The sequence below is a fragment of the Ceratotherium simum genome, chromosome 1 (assembly GCF_057802395.1).
Source record: "Ceratotherium simum simum isolate JZ-2026a chromosome 1, ASM5780239v1, whole genome shotgun sequence".
Lineage (NCBI taxonomy): Eukaryota > Metazoa > Chordata > Mammalia > Perissodactyla > Rhinocerotidae > Ceratotherium > Ceratotherium simum.
The window spans coordinates 88,268,860-88,294,216 of NC_141900.1; the positions used below are offsets into that span (position 1 = coordinate 88,268,860).

The 25,357-nt window shown below is 47.4% G+C and overlaps 1 protein-coding gene across 1 annotated transcript in view; it reads right to left on the minus strand.

The window, feature by feature from the left end:
• PLXNA4 (plexin A4) overlaps positions 1-7,193 on the minus strand; it is a 367,932-nt gene extending 360,739 nt beyond the window's left edge. Inside the window, exon 1 of the mRNA XM_014787750.2 lies at positions 5,933-7,193. Within this exon, the coding sequence (XP_014643236.1) occupies positions 5,933-7,117 (1,185 nt within the window). The 5' untranslated portion in view covers positions 7,118-7,193. The remainder of the gene's footprint in view (positions 1-5,932) is intronic.
• Positions 7,194-25,357: the final 18,164 nt, after the last annotated feature.

The window sequence follows — 25,357 nt, forward strand, 5'->3', positions numbered from 1 at the left end:
TCACTCTCCTGGAGTTTCAGGATCCCAGGCGCCAGACGAACCTCAATGACCATCCAGGCTGGGATGGGAGGCCAGCCTGCGTCCAGGGGGTGACCCTGTCTGGGATGTAAGAGTCAAAGCAACAGCACGTATGAATGGGGTTCCCCTTCACCACTCCTCGCTGTGGGACATGAAGCAAAGCTTGGGGTTAAAAATCAAAAGCTCAGTCCCTGTGCCTCTATAACCCTTGTGGGGCTGGGCAGGGCTGGTAGGTAAACCGGACACTAGATAGGCGCTTGGTCTAGCAACGGTTCTCAACCAGGGGCTTCCGGAAATGCGGGACGCTTTTCTAGTTCTTGCTGACTGGGGAGTCCCATTGGCTCTAGGGCCCCAGACCGTAAATGCCCTGCAATGCCCAGACAGTCCCTGCACCATGAACTGTCCCACCCCAGACACCACCAGCACACCACTGAGAAACACCAGCGGGAAAAGCACTAGCTGAGAATTAGGATGCATAGTAGGTTCCAGTCTATGAATTACATGACCTTGAGTGAAGTACTTGACTTTCCCGTTCCTCCATTTCCTCAGCTGGAGAGGATGTCTGCCTTTTCTATCATCCTACAGCACTGTGGAGGGAAGAAAAGGAGGAGATGAACCCCTCTCTAAACTCTCAGGCACTGTACAAACTCCTGTAGTGGCATCGTCAGGCAGCTCAGAGGCCACCAATCTGCTCCCACTACTGAGGCTTAACAGGCGGGAGGCGGTGATTCTGGATAATAGTTTCTACCCCAAGGACCTACATTTTCTGTAGCAAGGTCACTCTTAAGTTCAAGTCTTGAGGGGAAGATTAAGAAGCTGATTTTTGCCCCATCCAACCTTATCAGCACTAAAGCCAACACTGCCTGACTCCTACGTCCACTTCTCAATTGGTTCCAAACTCAGGGAAGATTTAAATGGAGTGAGCGACTGTCACTCCCATGACCATAGCCATTGTTCCCCTCACACAGGCCGAAATGACCTGTTGAGTGCATCTCTGTCCTGGGCTCTTGGGCTCCTGGAGACCGATGTCACTTCATGATTCTTGGCATCCACTGGGAGAGAAAATATTGCCAAGGGCCTAATAAATGTTTCATCCATTCATTAAGTCATTTGGAGGCAGAAGGGCTAGTGTTCTGTGAGGTTATCCCAGAAGGCTGAAGAAAGGTTGAGGAGGTATAGATAGCCATGCTTGGAGGACTCCAGGATGGCAGGCCGCTTGGCCCATGTACAACACAAGAGCCTTGGCCCACAACAGCACACTCTCCAGCCCGTCTGCCTCACTCCAGCTCAGGAGCGTCAGGGCTCCCAGAAAAGGGCTGGGAGCTGTCACCTTGGCCCACTCAGGGCCATGGCACATGACAGAAGCCACAGGCTATGGGATCCTCATCCCAACTGTCATGTGCTCTGCAAACAGAGGGTTTCAGGAGCCTGGGTGGCAGCCTTCAAAAGGACCAGACAGAGGGACCATCCCAGTGCCGAGCAACAGAAACAGACAAATTATGTCATTATCATTAACCCACCTGGATGCATATCAGCAAAGGGCCTCGAGTTGGTCTTTACTCCCCTGAAGCCCGAGACAAACTGGGACCCCTGGCTGATCCCTCTGGGACCCTTCTTCTGCCCATGCCTTCCTGGGATCCTTAGAGCAATTTTCAGATGCTAGCCCATTTGTTCTTGGATACTTCTTTCCATTCAGGCTGGGAAAAACCAGGACAGAGGAAAAGAATGGCCCAGAAGGCAAAGGTAGAAGCTGCTACCATCCTCCACAAGCACGAGAAAACCCCTTGGCTGCTTCCCCAGCCTCTATACCCAACACCCACTCAGGGATTTGCATCTGCAACGAGCGTTTACATTCCCGGCAACACATTCTCCTGAGGAGGCCACTCCTAGCCGGCTAGCCCTTATCTCTGACGTGGGCTCAGTAAGCCTTTGTGAATCACCTGAAATAAAAAAACCAGGGAGCTCTCTAGGGGCCTGCAGACTGAGCTCCAGCCTCACAAGCCAACACTTCTCCCTCCGCCTGGTCACCAGGCTGTAGCCCACCACGTGGCTCCACGGATGCCCCATGGCATGGCAGGCCGAGTTGCACAGGTGTTCTCTTCCCTGAACACAGCCAAAGGGGCAGCTGGGGCCTAGTGAGGGGGTCAGGGGCCCCAGGACTTATATTGCTCCCTGCCTGAGTTCTGGAGGCATGAGTTCAGGGGAAGGAATGTGGGTCCCAGGAAATGGAAGGGGCCAGAAATTCCAGAAGAGTCCCACGGGATAAGCATTCTAGCCTAGGGAATCAGGACAACAGGAGCACAACAAAAATGAATCACTGGTCAAAATGTACAAACTTTCAGTTACAAAATAAATAAGTCCTGGGGATGTAATGTACAGCATGGTGACTATAGTTAATAATACTGTATTGTATATTTGAAAGTTGCTAAGAGAGTAGGTAGATCTTAAAAGTTCTCATCACAAGAAAAAAATTTTGTAACTATGCGTGGTTAACTAGACTTATCGTGGTGATCATTTCACAGTATATACAAATATTGAATCATTATGTTGTACACTTGAAACTAACACAATGTTATATGTCAATTATATCTCAGTTAAAAAAATAAACCACTAATCCTACTCCCTTTTCAAGCTCTTTGAGTTGTAACCATGATAAAACGCACAGGAGACCGCTACCCTACAAACACAAGACCTAAAAGTCAAGCTCCTGGGCCTTACGCTCCCCTCCTCCATTTTCCTACAGCTGAAACGCCATAGGACAGAGGCCATCTGAGATTCGGTTCCGCTTCACAGGCCTCAAGGGAATGTTGGACTCAGAGGCAAAAAAGAACTCCAGAGTTCATCTCCTCCATCCCTGCCTGAAGGCAGGATGGGAAAAGGAAAAGGAACCCAACAGCCATGTGAATAGGTGGAGGAAAAGCTGGGTTTGCAAATGGTGTGCCCACAAGGACCCTCAATAGGGATGCTCAGGAGCCTGGCCTGGCTGATAGCATGTGAAACTTGTGTGGTCTGAGCTGAGGCCCAATGAGGTGTAGCCGAGCGCCGGAGCAGAGAAACTCGAGTATCCGCCAAATCAAAGGAAACTGATACTGTGCATTAAAAGCCGCGCGGCCTTTTCGAGCGGCTGGCGAGACAGCCCCAGCCCTGTGCCGAGTTTCTGGCCTCGTCCTTTCTGCTCTCAGCCTGAACTTGCCTCTAACTTGAAAGGGCTAATTAAAGCCAAAAGAAAAAATCAAAAGCTTGTTATCTGGCTCCATTACTCCCAGGCCCGGCATTTGCCTGCCTCTCAAAGCTGTTTTCCCTCTGTTCTCTCCAAGGCCACCACGCAGTGTTGGGACCTGCAGCTCTGCAGACGTCCATGACGAACTTCGCTTTTTGTTCTGTGGCAGGGAGCAAGGGCGGGACAAACACCTGCCGACGGGCAGCCAGGCCAATCCCTGAAGCTGATTTTACTCCCAGAAGCATCGCCCCAAAAGACAGGATAGGAGCAAGTTTTCTACGGAAAAGTGTCTGCAGAAAAAATAGCCAATCCCTCTGATCTCAAAAGAACTTGTTATTTAGTAAGCACACAGCATAAACTTGCCATTTCCTAACACAGGGTGTATGTGCATGTTCATGGGGGTATTTATTGTATATGTGCACACGTGCGTATATAGGTGTGTATGTGCGTGCGTGCATGTGTGCAAGTGTGGCAATGAGAGGCAAGGGGGATTCTCCTCAGCGCTGTCTCTGCCATTCACTCACAAGATATGTGAGCTTGAGCAATCCATTCCCCTTGTTGGGTCTCCAAATGAAAGTAAAGAGCAGAGGATGTCTAAAGGCCTTCTCCAGGCCAACGTTCTAATGCATCTCCCCAGGGACCTACACTTGAGTGTGTGATGGACACACACACAGCACAGCAGTGGGCCTGTCATTTATTGCTTTCGTTTGGGAGCAGTCCCTGGTGCTCCAAGTTTATAAACCTGCCTCGTAAACTCTCTTGACTGGATCAGCTACTGTCCCAAACCAAAGGCCCCAAAAGATATGTCACCTGCTAGGGCTCAGCAGACACAGTGGAGTCCCTTCAATTCCCTGGCCTGGCAGTGATTGTCAATTTGTTGCTTTCTTTGGCCCACGGCACCTCTCCCATTTCCTTTGTGACACTAGGGGTCTCTTGGCTTTTCAGAACCTCCAAGAAGAAATGATATCTTTTAGTTTCAGCCAAGGTAACTGGAAAACTCAGCCTAGGCCACTGGAAAACAGCCGGAGCCTAAATGTTAGGGCATCAAAGGCAAACTCTGCTGAGTTCCTTCTTTCTCCTCGGTCTCCCCCACCCCCACGCCAAATCCCAATGACTGGAGAAGTGGCCTCACTGCACGCTGGGGTGGGGGGGGTGCCAGTGTCCTCTGAGACCTGCTTGGCAAGTAGCCATACTTTATGGGGGGAAATTTACACTTTTTTTTTTTTTTTTTTTTGGTGAGGAAGATTGTCCCTGAGCTAATATCTATTGCCAATCTTCCTCTTTTTGCTTGAGGAAGACTGGCCCTGAGCTCACATCCACGCCCACCTTCCTCTACTTTATATGGGACGCCGCCACAGCATGGCTTGATGAGCAGTGTGTAGGTCTGCGCCCGGGATCCAAACCCGCAAACCCTGGGCCACCGAAGCAGAGCACGTGAACTTAACCATTACACCACCAGGCCAACCTCAAAACTTACATTTTTTAAATCAGTCAAAATACATCTTCTTAATATGGAATTCTACCAAAGTTTAACTAGTAGTCAAGAATCACATCTGTGCAAATGCGTACTTCTACCTGATGGGTAAATTTTCCTTTTTTCTCTCTACATTAAGATTACAGGATAGATTTTCTCAAACTAGGTTCATAATCTTTTAAATGGGCAATAAAAAAGAAAAGAGGACAGGAGAGTGACATAGGGCATAGAAGATGCCAACAGCTGAGCCTTCCAAGTCACTTGAAGAATGATTGAGAAAAAAATCTAGATCTTTCTAAAGATGAACAGACGTCAAGCCACAGAAAGACAGCTGCTTTTCATGTCTGATCTCAAGTGAGTTAGGCTGGGAGAGGCAGGAGGCTGTAATCACCCAGCAAGGCAGCAGCCTGAGTTCCAGCCCGTCCCTCAGGTCCCACAGGCCCTGGGAAGGCCTCCTACACCAACCCTTCATCTCCCCTTCCCCTGTTACCTTCAGCATTCCTGCCACCCAGAACTGTTCCGTGGCTGCTTCCTAACTTAGTGACGTGTCTCTTCCATGGAACTGCGCACACAGAAGATGCTTAATAAATGCTGTTTTCTAAGCAAGCTCTACTTTCCTCTCAGTTCACTGGCCTCTCACCTACTTCTTCTGCTCTCCTTTTGCCATTTCCTAAAGATACACAAGGGGCTAAAAACATAACTCTCCTGAAGTTTTTTATGTACCCCAAATGTGGCATGACTGGCCGAATACACCCAGTAATGGTTTTATTCTAAGCTCCCTCCTCACTCCGTCAATGGTTTTATTCTAAGTTCCCAGGAAAGTGATTGGCAGGCATGGTCGCTGAGAAGGGTGGGTACCCATCTTGTCCCACAGCACACGGTAACCTAGCCTTCCACAACGCCTGGTACATATGACATCTACGTAACACAATCCCGCCTACTCCTAGCACTACATCCTATAACCAGGGAGCCAATACGGAACAGAAGAAAGGACCGTAATAGGACATCTGTGTTTTAGCTCCAGCTCTGCCTCTTGTAAGCTCAGTCATAGTCACAGCACATTTGAGCTGGTGATGATTAGAGTCTGATGAGACCCAGAGATGGGATATACTTGTCCCATCTGAAAAACGGGACAGGTGATTAACACCCCACAGAGGCCACAGGCTAGGCCCTCCCTCCACACCACGCCATCACGCCCCGCAGCCCCTCCTCTGACTCACCGCGCTGCTGCAGGGAATGTCCTTCACCTTGAGCCAGGCCAGGTCCAGCGTGCCCTCGCCCCGGTAGCAGGACTGCAACCGCTCCTTAATGCGGTCGTTGATCTGCTTCAAGATGAAGATGCACAGGGCCGACTCATCCAGGGATTTCATTTTCCGCTTCTGGCCCTTGGAGAAGACAGTGAAAAGGAGATCATCCTCTGAATGGACTCCGAGGGTCCGGGCAAGCATGGCCCCGGCTTTGGACAGGTAGGCAGCCTGCAGCAAGCGGTACTCCACCCCACTGCGCTCACAGCCGATGGGCACCTCCACATAGGAGTTGAAGGCAGTGTCCTCCTTGCAAAGCCTCACAAGCTTGGACGTATAAACCTGTTCCTTTGTGGTGGAGCCTGGGGGAGACACCATCTCAGGCTGAAGGGTCAAAAAGTAGACAAAGTTGCCACTGCTGAAGCCATAGACATAGTAGATATCAAAGTCAGGGATGACGGTGAAGGTGTCGGAAGGGATCTTAATCATCGAGGCCACAAACTCATCATGGAAGACGTAAGCGAACATGCCATCTGCCTCCGAGTTCTTGGTCAGCTTCCGGCTGGAGATGGTAGGGAAATACTCTGGCTTCCCATCCACTGCGGTGGCAATGAAGAGCTTGTCGTCCAGGTTGCTGTAGGAGACGATCACTCCAAAGACCGAGCCACTCTCGTTGACTCCCGACAGGTAGTGTTCCTTCTTGTGAAAGGGCTCCCCCAGCTTGAAAAGGTCCTCCAGCCTCAGGAGCTTGCAGATACCTTGATACAGGCTCCCACAAGCAATCAGCCTGTTCTCCTTGTAGTCTATCAGGAGCATCTTGTTGACGTTGTTGGTCGTGGTCAGGGGCTCATTGCATGTCTGGACGATGCGGGGTGGGTAACACTTGGGGTTGTCCTCATCTGGCCCTGTCTGGTGGGTCACCAAGACCTTCAGGTCACTGGAGAGCTTGTAGATCCGGTTGACAGCCCCCAAGTAAATGTGTCCTGTCCTCTCATCCACCACCAGGTGGTTGAAGCCCTCAGCTGGCTCCCCGCGGAATGTGACAAAAGACCGCTTCTGGGACAGCGGGGGTGGCTGCCGGGGGAGCAGAGTGGAGGAGCCCATCCCCACCATCAGGAGATGGGAGAGCAGGCAAGTCCAGTTCCAAGGCATGGCTTTCATTTCAGAGACTGGTCCTAGCGGCACGGCAGCACTCAGCACAGTGGGCTCCTCAGAGCGCCAGGCCTCAGGAGTGGTGGCTCCCTATGGAGGAAAGGAAAGATGTGATGCTGCAAGACAACAGTGGAGGCTTAGTTTCACCCCATACCTCGTCTGGCTGGACCCTCAAAGCATTCTGCACATGCAAAAACAGAGAACTGCATTGGGGGAAGCTGCAGGCCAAGGCACCCAGCCCCCGTGGGTGTGTGGGACAGCCAGAGCCGCGTGGCAGCAGCCCCAGGAGGGTACTTCAATCATAATAACAGTAATAATAGTGACGGTAATAATAAGGATAATAGTGATGATGATGATGATGATGAGACACAGCCATTGACTGTCAAGAGCCTGACTTTGTGTCAGTCACTATCCAGCACCTTCCAGAGACTGTCTCATTTCATCTTACACCCCCTTCAGTACTGGGTGTCTTCCACCTGCCCCTCCAGATCCACTCCCCACCCTTCTCTGTGCCCAGAAGGCTGACCTGAATGGATTGCATGTCCATGGGCTCCCTGCCCTCAGGCCTGGTTAGATGCAGCCAGTGGGGAGCATCAACAGCCGCTGGCAGGAGAGGAGAGGATAGGAGGAGCAGGGGGGCTGCATGCACTGGCCCCCACCGTTGTCAAGGTCGCAGTGCCCTGGGCAGGCCTCTCCACATGGCCTCCCCATCTCCAGGGTCTGTGGACCACCTTCTCCCCGCCCCCATTTGATCCTAGAGGAGGTAACAGGGCCTTACCGTTCCTACCCCAAATACTGCCCTGCCTCTTAAGGAACAACACCTTTGTCAACAGCCCCTTTATTAACCTTCACACAAATGACCAAATTTGCATGTGCAGTTTCCTGCGGGGACCCAGACCTCTGAAGGAAGCAGTACTGTTATCCCCATATTACAGCTCAGGGAGGTCGTGTACCTTGCACAGCTAAAAGCAGTAGAGGCTGATTCAAACCCAGTAGCCCAAGTCCGTAGCAGGTTCTCATTCTCCCCTCCTAAACCGTCTCAGTTTACCCCAGCCAGGCACAGAGCGGGACACACACCGGTTACCGTTTATAGGCAGCAGAATAGTTCAAACAACCCCTTCTCAGGGGCTGTCTGTTACAGCCCGGCCCTCTGGGTCTGCACCTACTGCCAGGGAAGCTTCTCCTTTGCACCTCCACTGCCAGACTGCACATGAGGCCAAACCAAAACCCACATCCTGGACCCCTTCGCATGGCAGCAGCAACCTGGTCCTCTGGGTACACTGCCCGGCTCTGGACCTGATGTCATTTTAACGAGGCAGATCTTGGCTGCCTCCCACAGCAGGGCCTCCTCTGAGAGGTTTTCATTAAAGGGAGAGAACAAATGCTTTAAGAAGTGGTTAAGTAAATAAATAAATAACTCCCCGTGTAACAAAAAGCCTTTCCGTCCTAATAGTCCCATTCATTTCTGTTCAAGATGCTTTCTACATGTGTTTCCAGAGGACGCCTTCGTATTTCTCCCAGTTGGGGAGAAATCAGGGCAGGAATGGTCAATATCTTATTTGGGGGCATCTCAGCCCTGTGGAATATCTCTCGTTCACCCTCAAACGCCTCAAAAACAGGGTGATGGGGAGAGGTAGATCGCTGAGCAACAGAAAACTCCCCAGTAGGGAGAGAGCATGAAGTTAGATGGAAACCAAGAGAAGAAAGAAGAAAATAGAGACTTGACACTGTTGGCTCAAATCCCAATGAAAGCCACAGGTCTTCCCCAGCAAATATCAGAGGAGGAAGGCTCTGCAGATGGTACACCCCACCACCGATGGCAGTCCTGCGAGTTGAGGGCCTTCATTCACTCCCCCAAGTGGCAAATGCTTGCTCAGGGCACACGAAATGTGCCAGACACCGTGGGACCCGAGGACAGCCAAGGCTGGATGGGGCACTCAAGGACCTTGGAGACAGGTTGGGCAGACACCACCAGAACCTAACTTACTCAAACAGTGAAAAGTCACTTGATGAACACGGAGTGCTTCAGAAGTTCGCACGAGGAAAGCTGACTTCTAACGCGGGGTGAGGGGGCTAGGAGAAGGCTGTGGGAGTCCTTGGGGAGGGTTCGGCATTTGGGCTGAGCCATGAACTTGGAGAAGACATGCAGAGGTAGGAGGAAAGGGCCTCCTTGGAGAGCGGTCAGCATAGCAAAAGCCTGGGCATATCATAAGCATAGCAAAAGCCTGCACCAGGAGGGATCTGAGAACATGGCTCATGAGAGTCAGGTAGAAGACGGGGCGGAAAGAGAAGCCACGAGCCTTGTCAGGATGTCCCTGGGAGGTCGAGACTAAAATGCATGGAATCAAGGAATGAAATTTAAAGGAAAAGAGCAAAGGCCCCAGAAAGGAGCGTCCACGTTTCTGTCCGTGGAGGGAACTGAGTTTGGAGCTGAGGGCTGTGGGCTCCGTGAGGGCAGGGCCGGCCGGCCTGGCTCTCCAGTGTGTTCACAGTGCCAGAATCACACCCCACACATGGTGGAGACTCAAGAACTGTTTCCTGGCTGGCAGGAAGAGGGAATGGAAGCAAGGAGGGTATCAGTATCTGTGGATCACTCACCGTAGCCCAGGCCCCGTGCCAGTGTGTGCACATGGATGACATCATCTGATCACCACAACTGTTTGCTGGGGTCAGGATTGTTTCACTCATTTTTTCAGGGGAGGAAACTTTAGCTCCAAAGGGCATGTGGCTAATAAGTGGCAGAGTTGGGGATGAAACCCAGGTTTGTATCACCCCAAAACCCGTACTCTTTCTAGAAATGCACAATTCCGGAGCCTAGAATGTAGAGCACTCGGAAGCCCCTTTTAATTCATATAAGTCCCCACACACAGAAATCCCAGGGCATCACCCAGTAATACCTCCCACCAGCTCTGTAGCAGGAAAGCAGAGCTCCTGGGACCCCCAGGGCATAACCTGGCAGGGAACACCTACTGGGGGGCAGGCACACTATTTACCTCTAAAAGCGTTAGCCACCGGAAAGCGCCTAGCACAGGGCCTCGGCCAGGCACACACTAAGTGCTTATTAAATGATAGCTGCTGTCGTTGACAAGATTGAAATACAATTTAAAAGATTAGGATTATGATAACGAGACGGTACCATCTCAGTTAGAGCGATGACAGGTCAGGATGGTTCATCTTGAAGTGCCTGTGCAAATCCAAATATCAGAAAAGAATCTAGAATTTTTGATCTGAAAGAGATAATCCAATTTAATGACGCCCAATCCCTGATTTTAGGGACAAGGAAGTTGAGATCCAGAGAGGTCAAATGACTTGTACAAGGTCACAAAGTGAGTTCAAGGCGGGGATGCAATTAAGCTCAGGTCTCTGGACTCCCAGTCCAGTGTTCTTCCCACCACCCGAGGCCTGTCTTCCAACTTTATCTGAACCCACCTCAGCATCTGCTCCCTGGCCTTGGTCTGGAGGAGCCACTCTTTGGGGGCCATACGCTCTGCTGGCTAACACAGCTCTCCGAACATCACTGCCAACAACCAAATTCCAGCAGGGCTGGTAATCTTTATTCCAGACAGGCAGGTGCAGGTCAGTGCTCAGCCCCCAATCCTCTGGAGGGAACTTTCGGCAGTCCCTATATTGGAACCTGCCAAGCACCGGGGAAAGCGTGCCTACGCACCCCGCCTTACTGTACACACTCACAGACCCACAAGCCAATCAACAGTTCTCTAGTTTGTGCGAGACGAGACGAGGAAGCCTGTAATTATGAATTTACTGAGCAGAAAGGTGCCAGGGCTCATTCTCCATCTTCTATTAGGCACTGAAATGAGACACAGTTATGCATCTCAAACACTTATCACTCTCATCTGGGGATGGCGAAATTACTGTGCCTGGAGGGGGGGGACCCACAGAAAACAATAACGTGTGATAGGAATAACCAGCCTCTGATTTTACACACCACGAAGGGGACTGATTAGAAAACAAATAACAGAGAAATGGAAGAGAAAGGGGAAGAAGCAAGGATATGAGCTCCAGCTTGCCTCACCAGAGACCCCACCAGCCACCACCACAGAGGTGACCCAATGCAGCTCCAGACACCACAGGTGGGCAGAACTACCAGTCCCCTCCCCCAGGACTGCCTGAGGCTGCTCCATTCCAGCAAAGCTGGGGCTTCCAGAGTGGGTTCCATTTCAGGACATCAATACTTGAAAGTGGTGACCCCAACCTAGGAAACCTCCACCCCAATTCCAGGTCCTACCCACCATTTCTCTCTCAGGTCATCATTTAGCTGGTTTTAAAACAAAGTATTGGAGGACGCATTCAGCCCAACTCTGAATTCTTAAAGGCAAGTAATGTGACCGAGTCACCCCAAGATCACCCCAAAGGGCTCCCTGAACCAGGCGCAGTGGGCAGGGCGAGAAGGCAGGAGAACTGAGAGGCTCTGCATGAAACCTAAACACACTGCAGTTTTCCCTGCTTTGAAATCAGATTTTAATTCTGAACGATCTCAGGGGAGATGGGACTCATTTTTAGAAGCTGATCATCATTTTGATTAAAGAAATTGGGGCTTTGTTTTATGTGGCAAGTGTTGAAGAGCTCAAACTGATTTTCATGTAATAGCATCATCTCTCAGATTCCTGAGTGGTAGAGAAGAAAGTTATTATAGAGTAGTTGAAAGTAGCAATTACCTTGTGAAATTACTTGAGAGTTTACAAAGTGTTTTCATATATGTTACCTCGTTCTGATGTTATTGTTCATGACAATCTGGTTAGGTAGAAGAGGTATTTGTGAATGTATCCCCTTTACAGATAGGGAAACCAAGGCATGGGCAGGTGCAGGTCCTGGCAAAAGACATACACAATCATGGCGGGACTTGGAAAGCTCTCTGGTCTCCCTCAGTTGCACGCAGTACCTTCGCTTACCCTCTGGACAGAGTCCGAATTCTCAGCACCTTTGCTTTGGGATAATAGAACGTTAAAAAAATGTATCCTAGGGCAGTGTTTCAAAAGACCATCTCTACAACCCATCATGAGTCCAGAAACCAATTGAGTGGCTTACAAGTGGTTTCTTAAGTGAAATAAAATAGAAGAGAAAAATAAGAGTATGTTGCATATAGGAAGGAGAATTACTGTTTAGTGAGACTTCTGTTTCAGCAAAAATATGTATGCACTCATATTTCAGCAAAAATACGAGTATGATGTAAATGTATCTCTTACAGTTGGTCATTGTGATGGTTAATTTTAGGTGTCAACTTGGTTGGGCCACAGTACTCAGATATTTGATGAAACATTATTCTGGATGTTTCTGGGAGGGTGTTATTGGATGAAATTAACATTTAAATCAGTAGACTTTGAGTAAAGCAGATTGCTCTCTATAATGTGGTGGGCCTCATGCAATCAGTTAAAGGCCTGGCTAGAACAAAAGACAAACCTCCCCCAAGAAAGAGGGAATTCTGCCAGTGACCAGCCTTCAGCCTTGACCTGCAATATAGGCTCTTTTCTGGGTCTCCAGCCTGTGGGCCTACCCTGCAGATTTTGAACTTGGAGCCTCCATAATTGCATGAACCATTTCCTTAAAATAAATCTCTCCCTCTCCCTCTCCCTCTCTCTCTCTCTCTCCATATCCTATTGTTTCTTTTTCTCTGGAGAATCTCGATAATACAGTCATGGTCACAAAGTATTTGAAAGACACTGTTAGAAATGGCGGACATCTGTTGTGTTTGCTACGACTCATTTATCCTCTGGGGATCTGCCCCTTCACTCTCTTTCAGAAAATTTTCTGGAGGAATCAACTCCACCCCTGGTTCAAGGGTATACACATGACCTGGGCCCAAACCAATCAACACAGAGCAGGATTTGAGGGGTCACAGTGATAGGTTCAGGGACGGGTACCTGGTCAGATCAGAATCTGAGAAGCAGTAAGACTTTGAATGGAAGTGCTGAGGGAAAAGTTCTAGCTCTTCCATTGGATGTGTGACCTTGGAGGGATGTGGGCTTAAGAATTGTAGGCACCATCTTGTAACCATGGGGGTGGGAGGTGGGGAGGGGAGCCTGAAGAGAATGAAGCCAAACTACCGAGGAGAGCAGAGCTGAGCCAGAGGATGGAGATCACTGGGTCTCAAGTCCTGGTGACATCACATAGATGTCTAGATCATGTGCACTGCGGCCAGCTCTATGCTTACACTTTCCAGTTAAATGAGCCAAAAATTCCCCTTTTGCATAGGGCAGTTTGGGTTCAGTTTTCTGACACTTGTTAATGAAAGAATCCTAACCCATACTCAGAAAAATCCAGCCTTCTAGCCAATAGAGTAGAGTGTCCCTCCACATTCTCTCTAATAGACTATTCTTTCACACACCAAAGAGAGCTCCATGTCCTACTGCCCATAGAAATAAACTAGAGTTTTACAAAAGTGAGGCATGATCCCAGGTGAGATTTGGGGGTGTGTGCACGTGTGTGTGCACATGTGTGCGCTGACATTCATAATCAAACACAACGCTCCCTTGTCTGCTAGGCATTTGCCCTGAGGGCTGTGCTGGCAGGTCTCTTGGGAACTTCTACACCTGTTCATGCCTCCATGCCTTCTGCACAGGTGGTTTACAGTGTCTGGGGTGCCCAGCCCCCAATTCCCATGCCTAGGGACTCATTCTTCAACTGAAGCCACCTCTGCCCCTGGCTCTGGTCTAAGATGCGCCTACTACATGTTAGTACAGGAACTCAGGTTAGTGCCCACCAGAGACTTACATATTACAGACCCTGTCGTATTTGCTGTCCCCTCTCTAAAAATATGAGCTCCTTGCAGACAGAGATTACATATTTTTCACCACTATTCTCTCCAGTTCCAAGCCCAGAGCCTGATACACAGTAGGTAGGTAATAAATGTTTGGGAACACATGGGTAAATAGATGAATGAATGGTGAATGAATGAATGAGGAATGAATGAATGACTACTCCACAGAAGAGTGTATGAGACAGCAGCTGGGATCACCTATGGCTGAAGTACAAAGTAAACCTTGGTGCTGGGCCTCTTAGCTCAAACAGGGACCCAATTCAAACCACTGGCTTTACCCTGCTCTAATCTAGGGCTTGTAACTACTTAAAATACTCAATTTTGTCCATTTAAAGCATGACTTCAAATGCATCAGGGACACTACACCTTTCATATGTGATTTACAATGAGAGTGGCTGGTCCCCCAGCTGGAATATCATAAGTCACCTTGCGTCCACAAATTAGACTTTGAGAACCACCACCCTACTCAGCAGAGAAAATCAGCACAGACCCTGTTGAAGAGAAGGAGCTGGGCTTAAAAACAAAATTGCAGTGAGGAAAACTTAGACAACGCAGGAGACACAGTTGCTAGAAGTCAGCATGCATTCGTTCATTTGGCCAAGGAATGTTGAGGGAGTATGTTCCATGTGAGATGTTCTGAGCTAGGTGCGAGGGGTACAGACTCTCAAAGCAGAAAACAGTACCCCTGCCCTCCAGCAGCCAAGGGTCTCCTAGAGGACCCTCTAGCTGTCCCCTTTCGAGGTTATCTCCAGTCACTGGCAAGTTCTGCAGGCTCCACCTCCCAGCCCCACTAGAAACCAGGAACTTCATCATTTCCCTTAGTCTTCCCTAGTGCTGCACTTTAGGGAGTTCATCTCTCGTACAGGTGAGGCCGGGGGACAGGAACCTAACTATCCACAAAAAATGTGTGCTTCGCCATCCATGCAGCTGCTGGTGTGAAGTTGTCGGTAAGAGGTGGCACCAGCTATGGCCTACATTTCCCGGCCTGTAAGTTTCCACACAGTATCCAGGTGTGATCTGTGAATGGTGAGAGAGCATCATGGTGACACTTCCCTGCCAAAGCAGGTAAGAAATAGGTGTGTTTTCTCTGCAGATCCCTCCACCTGCTGGATAAAGAGGATCCTGAGGCCCTGCAGGATGGTGGAGCCTCAAGATGGAAGGATTCATCCATCAACCAGGGACATCCACATCAGACAAGAAACAAACCATTACTGGGATAAGGCTCTGCAACCGTGGATTCTGTGCGACAGCAATTGGCACCACTCTGACTAACACCGGCGGAAACACAGCCAGCACGCTGCATATCAGAGCCGGGATCCAAACCTGAGGCTGGGCGCCTGGGGGCTCTGTTCCCTATAGTACATCAGGCTGAGCCAGGGCAAGTCCTCTTTAGATGCCAGCAGCCCCCTCCCTGTTCCCAAAGTCAGACTGCAAGTGGCCAAGCCCAGAGAGGTGGGAGACGACCATGCACACACCTACAGGGTAGAAAAGTTTTCCATGTTCGTCAGTGGCCCTTCCCAAGTCTCAGGCCTAGGGAGGCACTTGCATGTACCATGTCCAGTACTTTCGCCATAAACAGCTTTGCTGTAGACATCTTTGCTGTGAGCATTTCTGCCACAAACATTTTCGCTGCCTAACTATCTGGCCATAAGGCAATTCTGCCTTAAAAGATAAAATAACTGGTTGATGGTTTGATTTCAACTGGTTGACAGTTTGGTTTCATTTCTCCATTGATGCAGTACTCCCATTTTTACATATATAAGTCTTAGCTCCACATTTCCCATAGAACTTTGGAACGTCTATCAGTGGACATGTGACAATATGCCAAGAACAAATACCAGTGTAGAAACCTTTTCACGACACAATACATAGCTCAGCTACAAATACGCATCCTCGTACTGGGAAACTGATACCTCTCTTAATGGAGGAAGAAATTTTAACAAAAAAGATAAAGTGTGGTGGATGCTGAATGAGGAGACAAATCAACAAGAAAGAAAAAAATGTATAATAGTACGAATGAAAGACTTCCAAGACAAAGGCTTAGGTACAATCCACAAAATAAAATCAGTTATTTGCACAGTATTACCATGAATCTACACACATTTTATACCTATTCAAATATTTTCTTTATTTTCTTAATTTTTTGTTTATTGCAGTAACATTGGTTTATAACATTGTAAAAATTTCAGGTGTACATCATTGTACTTCTATTTCTGCATAGATTACATCATGTTCACCAGCAAAATACTAATTACAACCCATCACCACACATATGTACCGAATTATCCCTTTCACCCTCCTCCCTCCCCCCTTCCCCTCTGGTAACCACCAATCCAATCTCTGTCCCTATGTGTTTGTTTATTGTTGTTATTATCTACTACTTAATGAAGGAAATCATACGGTATTTGACCTTCTCCCTCTGACTTATTTCACTTTGCATTATACCCTCAATGTCCATCCATGTTGTCACAAATGGCTGGATTTCATCGTTTCTTACGGCTGAGTACTATTACATTGTGTATATGTACCACATCTTCTTTATCCATTCGTCCCTTGATGGGCACTTAGGTTGCTTCCAAGTCTTGGCTATTGTGAATAACGCTGCAATGAACACAGGGGTGCATGTACCTTTGCAAATTGGTGTTTTCAAGTTCTTTGGATAAATACCCAACAGTGGAATAGCTGGATCATATGGTAGTTCTATCCTTGATTTTTTGAGGAATCTCCATACTGTTTTCCATAGTGGTTGCACCAGTTTGCACTCCCACCAGCAGTATATGAGAGTTCCCTTCTCTCCACATCCTCTCCAACACATGTTGTTTCCTGTCTTGTTAATTATAGCCATTCTGACGGGCGTGAGGTGATATCACATTGTAGTTTAGATTTGCATTTCCCTGATAGTTAGTGATTTTGAACATCTTTTCATGTGTCTGTTGGCCATCTGTATATCTTCTTTGGAGAAATGTCTGTTCAGGTCTTTTGCCCATTTTTTAATTGGGTTGGTAGTTTTGTTGTTGTTGAGATGCATGAGTTCTTTATATATTTTGGAGATTAAGCCCTTATCAGATGTATGGTTTGCAAATATCTTCTCCCAATGGTTAGGTTGTCTTTTCGTTTTGTTGATGGTTTCCTTTGCTGTGCAGAAGCTTTTTAGTTTGATGTAGTCCCATTTGTTTATTTTTTCTATTGTTTCTCTTGCCCGGTCAGATGTGGTGTTTGAAAAGATGTTGCTAAGACCGATGTCGAAGAGCGTACTGCCTATGTTTTCTTCTAGAAGTTTCATAGTTTCAGGTCTTACATTCAAGTCTTTAATCCATTTGGAGTTAATTTTTGTGTATGGTGTAAGGTAAGGATCTACTTTCATTTTTTTGCATGTGGCTATCCAGTTTTCCCAACACCATTTGTTGAAGAGACTTTCTTTTCCCCATTGTATGTTCTTGGCTCTTTTGTCAAAGATTAGCTGTCCATAGATGTGTGGGTTTATTTCTGGGCTTTCGATTCTATTCCATTGATCTGTGTGTCTGTTTTTGGGCCATTACCATGCTGTTTTGGTTACTATAGCTTTGTAGTATATTTTGAAATCAGGGAGTGTGATACCTCCAGCTTTGTTCTTTTTTCTCAGGATTCCTTTAGCTATTCGGGGTCTTTGTTGTTCCATATAAATTTTAGGATTCTTTGTTCTATTTCTGTGAAAAATGTTGTTGGAACTTTGATAGGGATTGCATTGAATCTATAGATGGCTTTAGGAAGTATGGACATCTTAACTATGTTAATTCTTCCAATCCAAGAGCACGGAATATCTTTCCATTTCTTTGTGTCTTCTTCAATTTCTTTCAGAAATGTTTTATAGTTTTCGGTGTACAGATCTTTCACCTCTTTGGTTAAGTTTATTCCTAGGTATTTTATTCTTTTTGTTGCAATTGTAAATGGGATGGTATTCTTAATTTCTCTTTCTGCTACTTCGTTGTTAGTGTACAGAAATGCAACTGATTTTTGTATGTTGATTTTGTATCCTGCAACTTTACCATATTCGTTTATTACTTCTCAAAGTTTTCTGGTGGATTCTTTAGGGTTTTCTATATATAAAATCATGTCATCTGCAAATAGTGACAGTTTCACTTCTTCCTTTCCAATTTGGATCCCTTTTATTTCTTTCTCTTGCCTGATTGCTCTGGCTAGGACTTCCAATACTATGTTAAATAGGAGTGGTGACAGTGGGCATCCTTGTCTGGTTCCTGTTCTTAGAGAGATAGCTTTCAGTTTTTCACCATTGAGGATGATATTAGCTGTGGGTTTCTCATATATGGTCTTTATTATGTTGAGATACTTTCCTTCTATACCCATTTTATTCAGAGTTTTTATCATAAATGGATGCTGTATCTTGTCAAATGCTTTCTCTGCATCTATTGAGATGATCATGTGATTTTTGTTCTTCATTTTATTAATGCGGTGTATTACGTTGATTGATTTGCGAATGTTAAACCATCCCTGCATCCCTGGAATAAATCCCACTTGATCATGGTGTATAATCTTTTTAACGTATTGTTGTATGCCATTTGCTAGTATTTTGTTGAGGATTTTTGCATCGATGTTCATCAGTGATATTGGCCTGTAATTTTCTTTTTTTGTGTTGTCCTTGTCTGGTTTTGGTATCAGGGTAATGTCAGCTTCGTAGAATGAGTTAGGGAGCTTCCCCCCCTCCTCAATTTTTTGGAAGAGTTTGAGAAGGATAGGTATTAAGTCTTCTTTGAATGTTTGGTAGAATTCACCAGGGAAGCCGTCTGGTCCTGGACTTTTATTTTTGGGGAGGTTTTTGATTACTGTTTCGATCTCCTTACTGGTGATTGGTCTATTCAAATTCTCTACTTCTTCTTGATCCAGTTTTGGAAGGTTGTATGATTCTAAGAATTTATTCATTTCTTCCAGATTGTCGAATTGGTTGGCATATAGCTTTTCATAGTATTCTCTTATAATCTTTTGTATTTCTGAGGTGTCTGTTGTAACCTCTCCTCTTTCATTTCTGATTTTACTTATTTGTGCCTTCTCTCTTTTTTTCTTGGTGAGTCTAGCTAAAGGTTTGTCAATTTTGTTGATCTTTTCAAAGAACCAGCTCTTGGTTTTATTAATTTTTTCTATTTTTTTTGGTCTCTATTTCATTAATTTCTGCTCTGATTTTTATTATTTCCCTTCTTCTACTGATTTTGGGCTTTGTTTGTTCTTCTTTTTCCAGTTCCTTTAGGTGCATTGTTAGATTGTTTATTTGAGATTTTTCTTGTTTGTTGAGATAGGCCTGTATCGCTATAAACTTCCCTCTTAGAACCGCTTTTGCTGTATCCCATAAATTCTGGCATGTCGTATTTTCATTTTCATTTGTCTCCAGGTATTTTTTGATTTCTTCTTTGATTTCTTCGTTAACCCAGTCGTTGTTCAGTAGCATTTTGTTTAATCTCCATGTATTTGTGGCTTTTCTGATTTTCTTCCTATAGTTGATTTCTAGTTTCATAACGTTGTGGTCAGAAAAGATGCTTGGTATTATTTCAATCTTCTTAAATTTATGGAGACTTGTTTTGTGGCGTAATATGTGATCAATCCTGGAGAATGTTCCATGTGCATTTGAAAAGAACGTGTATTCTTCGGTTTTTGGATGGAATGCTCTGTATATATCTACTAGGTCCATCTGTTCTAGTTTGTCGTTTAAGGCCAATCTTTCCTTATTGATCTTCTGTTTGGATGATCTATCCGTTGGTGTAAGTGGAGTGTTAAAGTCCCCTACTATTATTGTGTTACTGTCTATTTCTGTTTTTATGTCTGTTAATAATTGCTTTATATATTTAGGTGCACCTACATTGGGTGCGTAGATATTTACAAGTGTTATATCCTCTTGTTGGATTGTTCCCTTAATCATTATGTAATGCCCTTCTTTGTCTCTTTTTACAGTTTTTGTTTTAAAGTCTATTTTGTCTGATATGAGTACTGCTACCCCAGCTTTCTTTTCATTGCCATTTGCGTGGAGTATCTTTTTCCATCCCTTCACTTTCAGTTTGTGAGTGTCTTTAGGTCTGAAGTGTGTCTCTTGCATGCAGCATATATATGGGTCTTGTTTTTTTATCCAGTCAGCCACCCTATGCCTTTTAATTGGAGCATTTAGTCCATTGACGTTTAAAGTAGCTATTGATAGGTATGTACTTACTGCCATTTTTTAACTTTTTTTTTTTTTTCCTCAGTGTTGTAGCAGTCCTTCTCTGTTCCTTACTTCTTCTATACAGAATTGTTGGTCACTTTAGTTTGACCTCTGTCTGAAAGCTGTACTCTTTAACTCCCCTCCTCCCTCCTTTTATGTTTTTGATATCATATCTAACGTCTTTTTTGTGCATTTGTATCCATTACATTCTAATCATGGAAATAGATAATTTTTCCTATTTGTGGTCTTCTATTTTCTCCTTAAATCAGTCCCTTTAACATTTCTTGTAGCACTGGTTTCTTGGTGACAAACTCCTTTAATTTTTGCTTATCTGGGAAAATTTTGATCTCTCCTTCCATTTTGAATGATAACCTTGCTGGGTAGAGTATTCTTGGCTGTAAGTTTTTTTCTTTTAGCACTTTAACTATATCATGCCATTCTCTTCTAGCCTGTAAGGTTTCTGCTGAGAAGTCAGCTGATAGCCTTATGAGGTTTCCTTTGTATGTAACTTGACATTCTCTTGCGGCTTTTAGGATTCTCTCTTTATCTTTAATTCTGGACATTTTGATTATGATGTGTCTTGGTGTGGGCCTCTGGGTTTATCTTGTTTGGGGCTCTCTGTGCTTCCTGTACCTGGATGTCTGTTTCCTTCCTTAGGTTAGGGAAGTTTTCAGCTATTATTTCTTGAAATAGATTCTCTGCCCCCTTGTCTCGCTCTTCTCCTACCGGGACACCTATAACACGGATGTTAGTGCGCTTGATGTTGTCCCAGAGGTCCCTTAGACTGTCCTCACTCTTTTTAATTCTTTTCTCTTTTACCTGTTCACCTTGGGTAATTTCTTCTAGTCTTTCTTCCAGCTCGCAGATCCGTTCTTCTGTATCCTCTACTCTGCTTTTGAGTCCCTCTAATGAATTTTTCATTTCCAGTATTGTATTCTTCATTTCTGATTGGTTCTTTTTTATATCTTCCATTTCTTTGTTGACATTCTCACTGAGTTCATCTATTCTTCTCCCCAGATCAGTGAGCATCCTTAACACTCTTAGTTTGAACTCTCTGTCGGGTAGGTTGCTCATTTCTGTTTCACTTAGTTTCTTTTCTGGGGTTTTGTCCTGTTCCCTTACTTGGAATGTATTCTTTTGCCTCCTCATTTTGCCTCTTTCCCTGTGTTTGTGTCTACATGTTAGGTAGGTCAGCTACGTCTCCTGCTCTTGGATAGGTGACCTTATGTAAGTGATGCCTTAGGAGGTTTCCAGTGTGCTTCCCTCAGTTCTCAATGTTCCAGGGGTGACCCCTATGTGGGCTACGTGTGTCCTTCTATTGTGGCCTGTTAGCTCTCCCTATAGGCGCCCAGGGAGGCTGAGTTATGCTCCTGGCCAGCTGTTGTAATGCTCAGCTGTTTGTAGTTGTTGTGGGCCCTTCAGTCTCTTTATCAGGTGTGGGGAGCCCCAGCACAGTTGGCTGTAAGTTCTAATACCACATTTGTGTTGCAGTATTTCTTTTAACTGAGTAGGCCCCCAGCGTGGCAGGTTGTTAGGCTCAGGGCCTTACAATTGCTGTAAGCCTCTAGCCTATTAGGTCTCTTGTCAGCTCTCTGAGGATTGCAGCTGGGTGGGGCTGGCCTCAGGCACAGGAGCACCCAATTGTTTCAGGCTTTGGAAGGTGGGGCAAACCTCCTATGTGGGTCTTTGAGAAGCACAAGTCTTCTGCAGCTGACAAGCCCTGTTGCCCACAGGTCTACACACACGGTCAACACAGTCCTGCCCAGTGTGAGCGACCCGACCCCCAAGCGGACCCAGGCTCTCCATGGCGGGAGCCCCACACACTCCGCCACCACCCCACACTCTCCACCGGCTCCTTGTGCACACCCTGCCCCACTCAAGTCGGCTCAGTTGCCAGGCTGCAGAGAATCCAGTCACCAATCTATGCAGGCCCACACGTTGCCTGAGGGCTTGTTGTTGGGTGGGGCCAGTCTCTAGGGTGGGCTGCCTGCCTTGGCTGAGCTGGATTAAATCGGTGCTCTAGCAGGTGGAGCAGACCCTGGGCTAGCAGGCCTCAGGGAGAACTCCAATGGCGTCTGTGTCAGCATGCTCACACCAGGCCACAACAATGGCCGCCGCCAATGTCCCAGTCCCTGGAGAGGTCTCACCCCTCACCGAGATGCACTCAGGGCCTATTAGGTGAGTCTCTTTTCACCCCAGCACTGTGCACCTTTCTTTCTGGTGATTTTAGGATGCTTTCTGGAATGGGTGAGTTTGTGCGCGGGCCCTTTAAGAGCCAGTTTTAGTTTCTTTGTGAACCAGGTTTTCTGGGGGTGCTCCCCAATGTTTTAGTAGCAGGCAAAGTCAGATATTATGCCGCTGGTGTCGATTGTGCTGTGTCCACAAAATGCCCACAGCGGGGGCGCTCCCCGGCTCAGGACCCCGCGCCTCCAGGGAGGCTGCGTACCTGTGAGCTGCTCCAGGCAGCAGTGAAGCTGGCGGCTTGTGAAGGTGGCGTTTTTCCTCTCCGGAAGGGAGTCTCTGCCTCTTCTACCCCAGTTAGGATTGTCCGTTGTTGCAGGAGTTCCTCTTATCCAGTTTTCAGTTCTGTCTCGGGGGTAATTTTCCCACGAGTAGTTGTAAATTGGCTGTGTCCACGGGAGGAGGTGAGTTCAGAGTCTGCCTACGCCGCCATCTTGACTCCGCCTCCAAATATTTTCTGTTTCTCAATAAAGCCTTTTTAATTTTGTTATTCATTTTTCACGCTTCATTATGTCCTTTATAATGTCCCTCTTTTATTTCCTGTTTTTTCTCTTTTAGGGCAAAATGGACTTAATGGCCAATTAGTTATGTGTCGAAAATGTTTGCAGCAAAAATGCTTACAGCAAAGATGTCTACAGCAAAACAGCTTACGGTGAAAGTACCTGGAACCGTGTGTGCAGCTGAGGGCACTGGGGACACAGCACAGGTCTCCTCTCTATTTCATCCAAGAAACACCAGACGTTCATTGATCCAAATTAGCAAACCAGACAAAGGCCTTTTTAGATTCGTACTCCAATTTGTAATCTATGCATTCAGAATCACATCTTCAGTAAGTACCAGTATTTTTCTTGTCTGCATTTCTCACTTTAAATTCTTCATTTCTAGAAGTGGGAGCCATGAGTTGTTATTTTATTTCTTTTTCTGGAGAATTATATTTACATGTGACCTCTATGTTCCAGTCATGCAACTGGCTGCAGTCTGAAGCCCTTGATGGGCGTGCAGCCCCCTGTGCGCCTCACTGTCACCCCTTCTCCTTGTCACTGTCTCAGCAATGAGTGCCACATTCATGAAAGGAAAAGCGCCTGAGGGTGTGGGTGTCACAGTGCAATCCATCACTACCACTCGGGGGAGAACTCAAGTCAAAGCCACTGTCCCTCCCAAGAGGAGGTCACAGCACTGTCTGTGGACAGTCTCATGTGCAAGTAGAGGACTCAGAAAGGTCAGCCTGGCCATATCCCGGCAGCTCGTGAGCCCAGGAGTCAGTCCCGCCAGTCTGCTTTCCCTCTGCTTCTGCTTCTGGTCTTTTTTGAGCATGAGAAATGTGACATTGGTGGCTGGGGGAAGGGCTGGAGAAGGGCATAAAGGATGGGGAAGAGGAAGCTATGGGGAGCCAGGCACAGACGTAGCGTCCCAGCGCCACCAGGCAACCAGCCCAGTCCCCAGGAAATTCAGCACCAAACTCAGCTACTCAGGGATCTCTTAATCCTTACTTCCCAGTTTATTAAAGGGGCTGGGGAAACGCGATTACCAGGGACAGAGCCTTTGGAACCAGCCTAGAAGAAGCCTCTGCAGGAGGGTGGGTCTGTGAGCCGCCCCCATTCAGAAATTAGGTCCTCGCTGGACCCCCGAGGCCCCCATCTATGGCTTCCCCTCCCCCAGACCTCCCTGTCTTTGGCCTTGAGGGAGACCCCCAGGGTGCAGAACCACCTTTCCCTGGCCAAGTCTGCCGTTCCCAGCAGAGCCGAGCGGGAGCTTCAGCCGAGCCCAGGCAGCCCAAGATGGAACTCTATTATTGCCGCGCGGCAGCCCTTTATATTCCGGGAGCTGTGCTCTGGGTGGGGGAGTCGCTAAGCAATGACTCTCTTTACTCCAAGTCTGGCTGTGAGGCTTTAAACACACTACACTCTCAATAGAAGCCTGTGCTGGGAGGACAGAATCATAAACTCAGTTCCAGCATCTCATTTAAAGAAACAGGCCAGCCAGGAATTTGGGAATAGCTGCCCCAGCTGGGCTTGGCATCAAGATCCGCTCTGCAAAGTGGCACCTCCCGGCACGATGTGGTCATTCCGCCCTGCTCCAGCCCCTCGGCCCAGCCCGCGAGGAATGCCCTGTCCAAGGGGTGGCTTCCAGTCTTCCAAGGGTCCCCTCTGGCCTCTGGTGCGCAGAAATGAAGGGACATCATGGGAAGGTGCTCAAGGCACCCCAAAGCTGTGGCAAGGGGAGCACTTGCTGCCACTTTTGCTGCCCCAAGACCTGGGCGGACATTCGAGTCACAGAGAAGGGGCTTGGAGTCCACCCCATGCTGGGGATCGTCATCGCTCCATGCAGCCCCGTCTCAGGCATGTGGCCTGGGGAGAAGTGGATTGGAGGCTTGCTCAGCTGACTGCTTCTCGTCTGGAAAGGAGGCTCCCTGCAGCTCTCCCAGCCACCTGCCTCCACACTCCCCCGAGCCTCGCATCTTCTCTGCTTGGACCCGAAGCTTGGCACCAGCAAGCAGAGCCACATCACGGGGGCTTCACTCAAACAAGCCCTTCTCTCTCAAGACCCTCCTCTCCTTTCATGATAGGGGAAGAGGCAGGACGTTCTTGGCTCACAGCGGTTGACGTGTTGGCCAAAGTCACCCATAGAAGCCTCCTGTCTCTGAGTCACCGTGGCAAGGATGCTACAGGCACAGAAATGGGCATCCTAATGGGCCACAGTCCTGCTAAGTGGCTGCCCTTCCTTCTTGATGCCTCAGCTTCCCCTAATGTCTGTAAAATGGTGTTTCTGCAAATAGGGTGATGAGGAAAGAGAGATCATTAAGTCGCTTCTTGGGCTAAATCTAGAAGTGAGAGTGAAGTGTTTCAGGCTTCATGGAACATGTCAGGCCGTCACTAACGTTGAGAGGGTTCCACAAATGGCCTTTGAAGCAGAGCCACACAACAGTGGTGGTGACTACACCTGGGGTGGTGTTTACTCTGAAACAAAAGGCGGGTGCTGAAGTCTCTCTCGCGAGACTCTTTGCCTCTTTGCTTAAACTGGCTTTTTAGCAGCCTCCATCTAAATTGTGGGG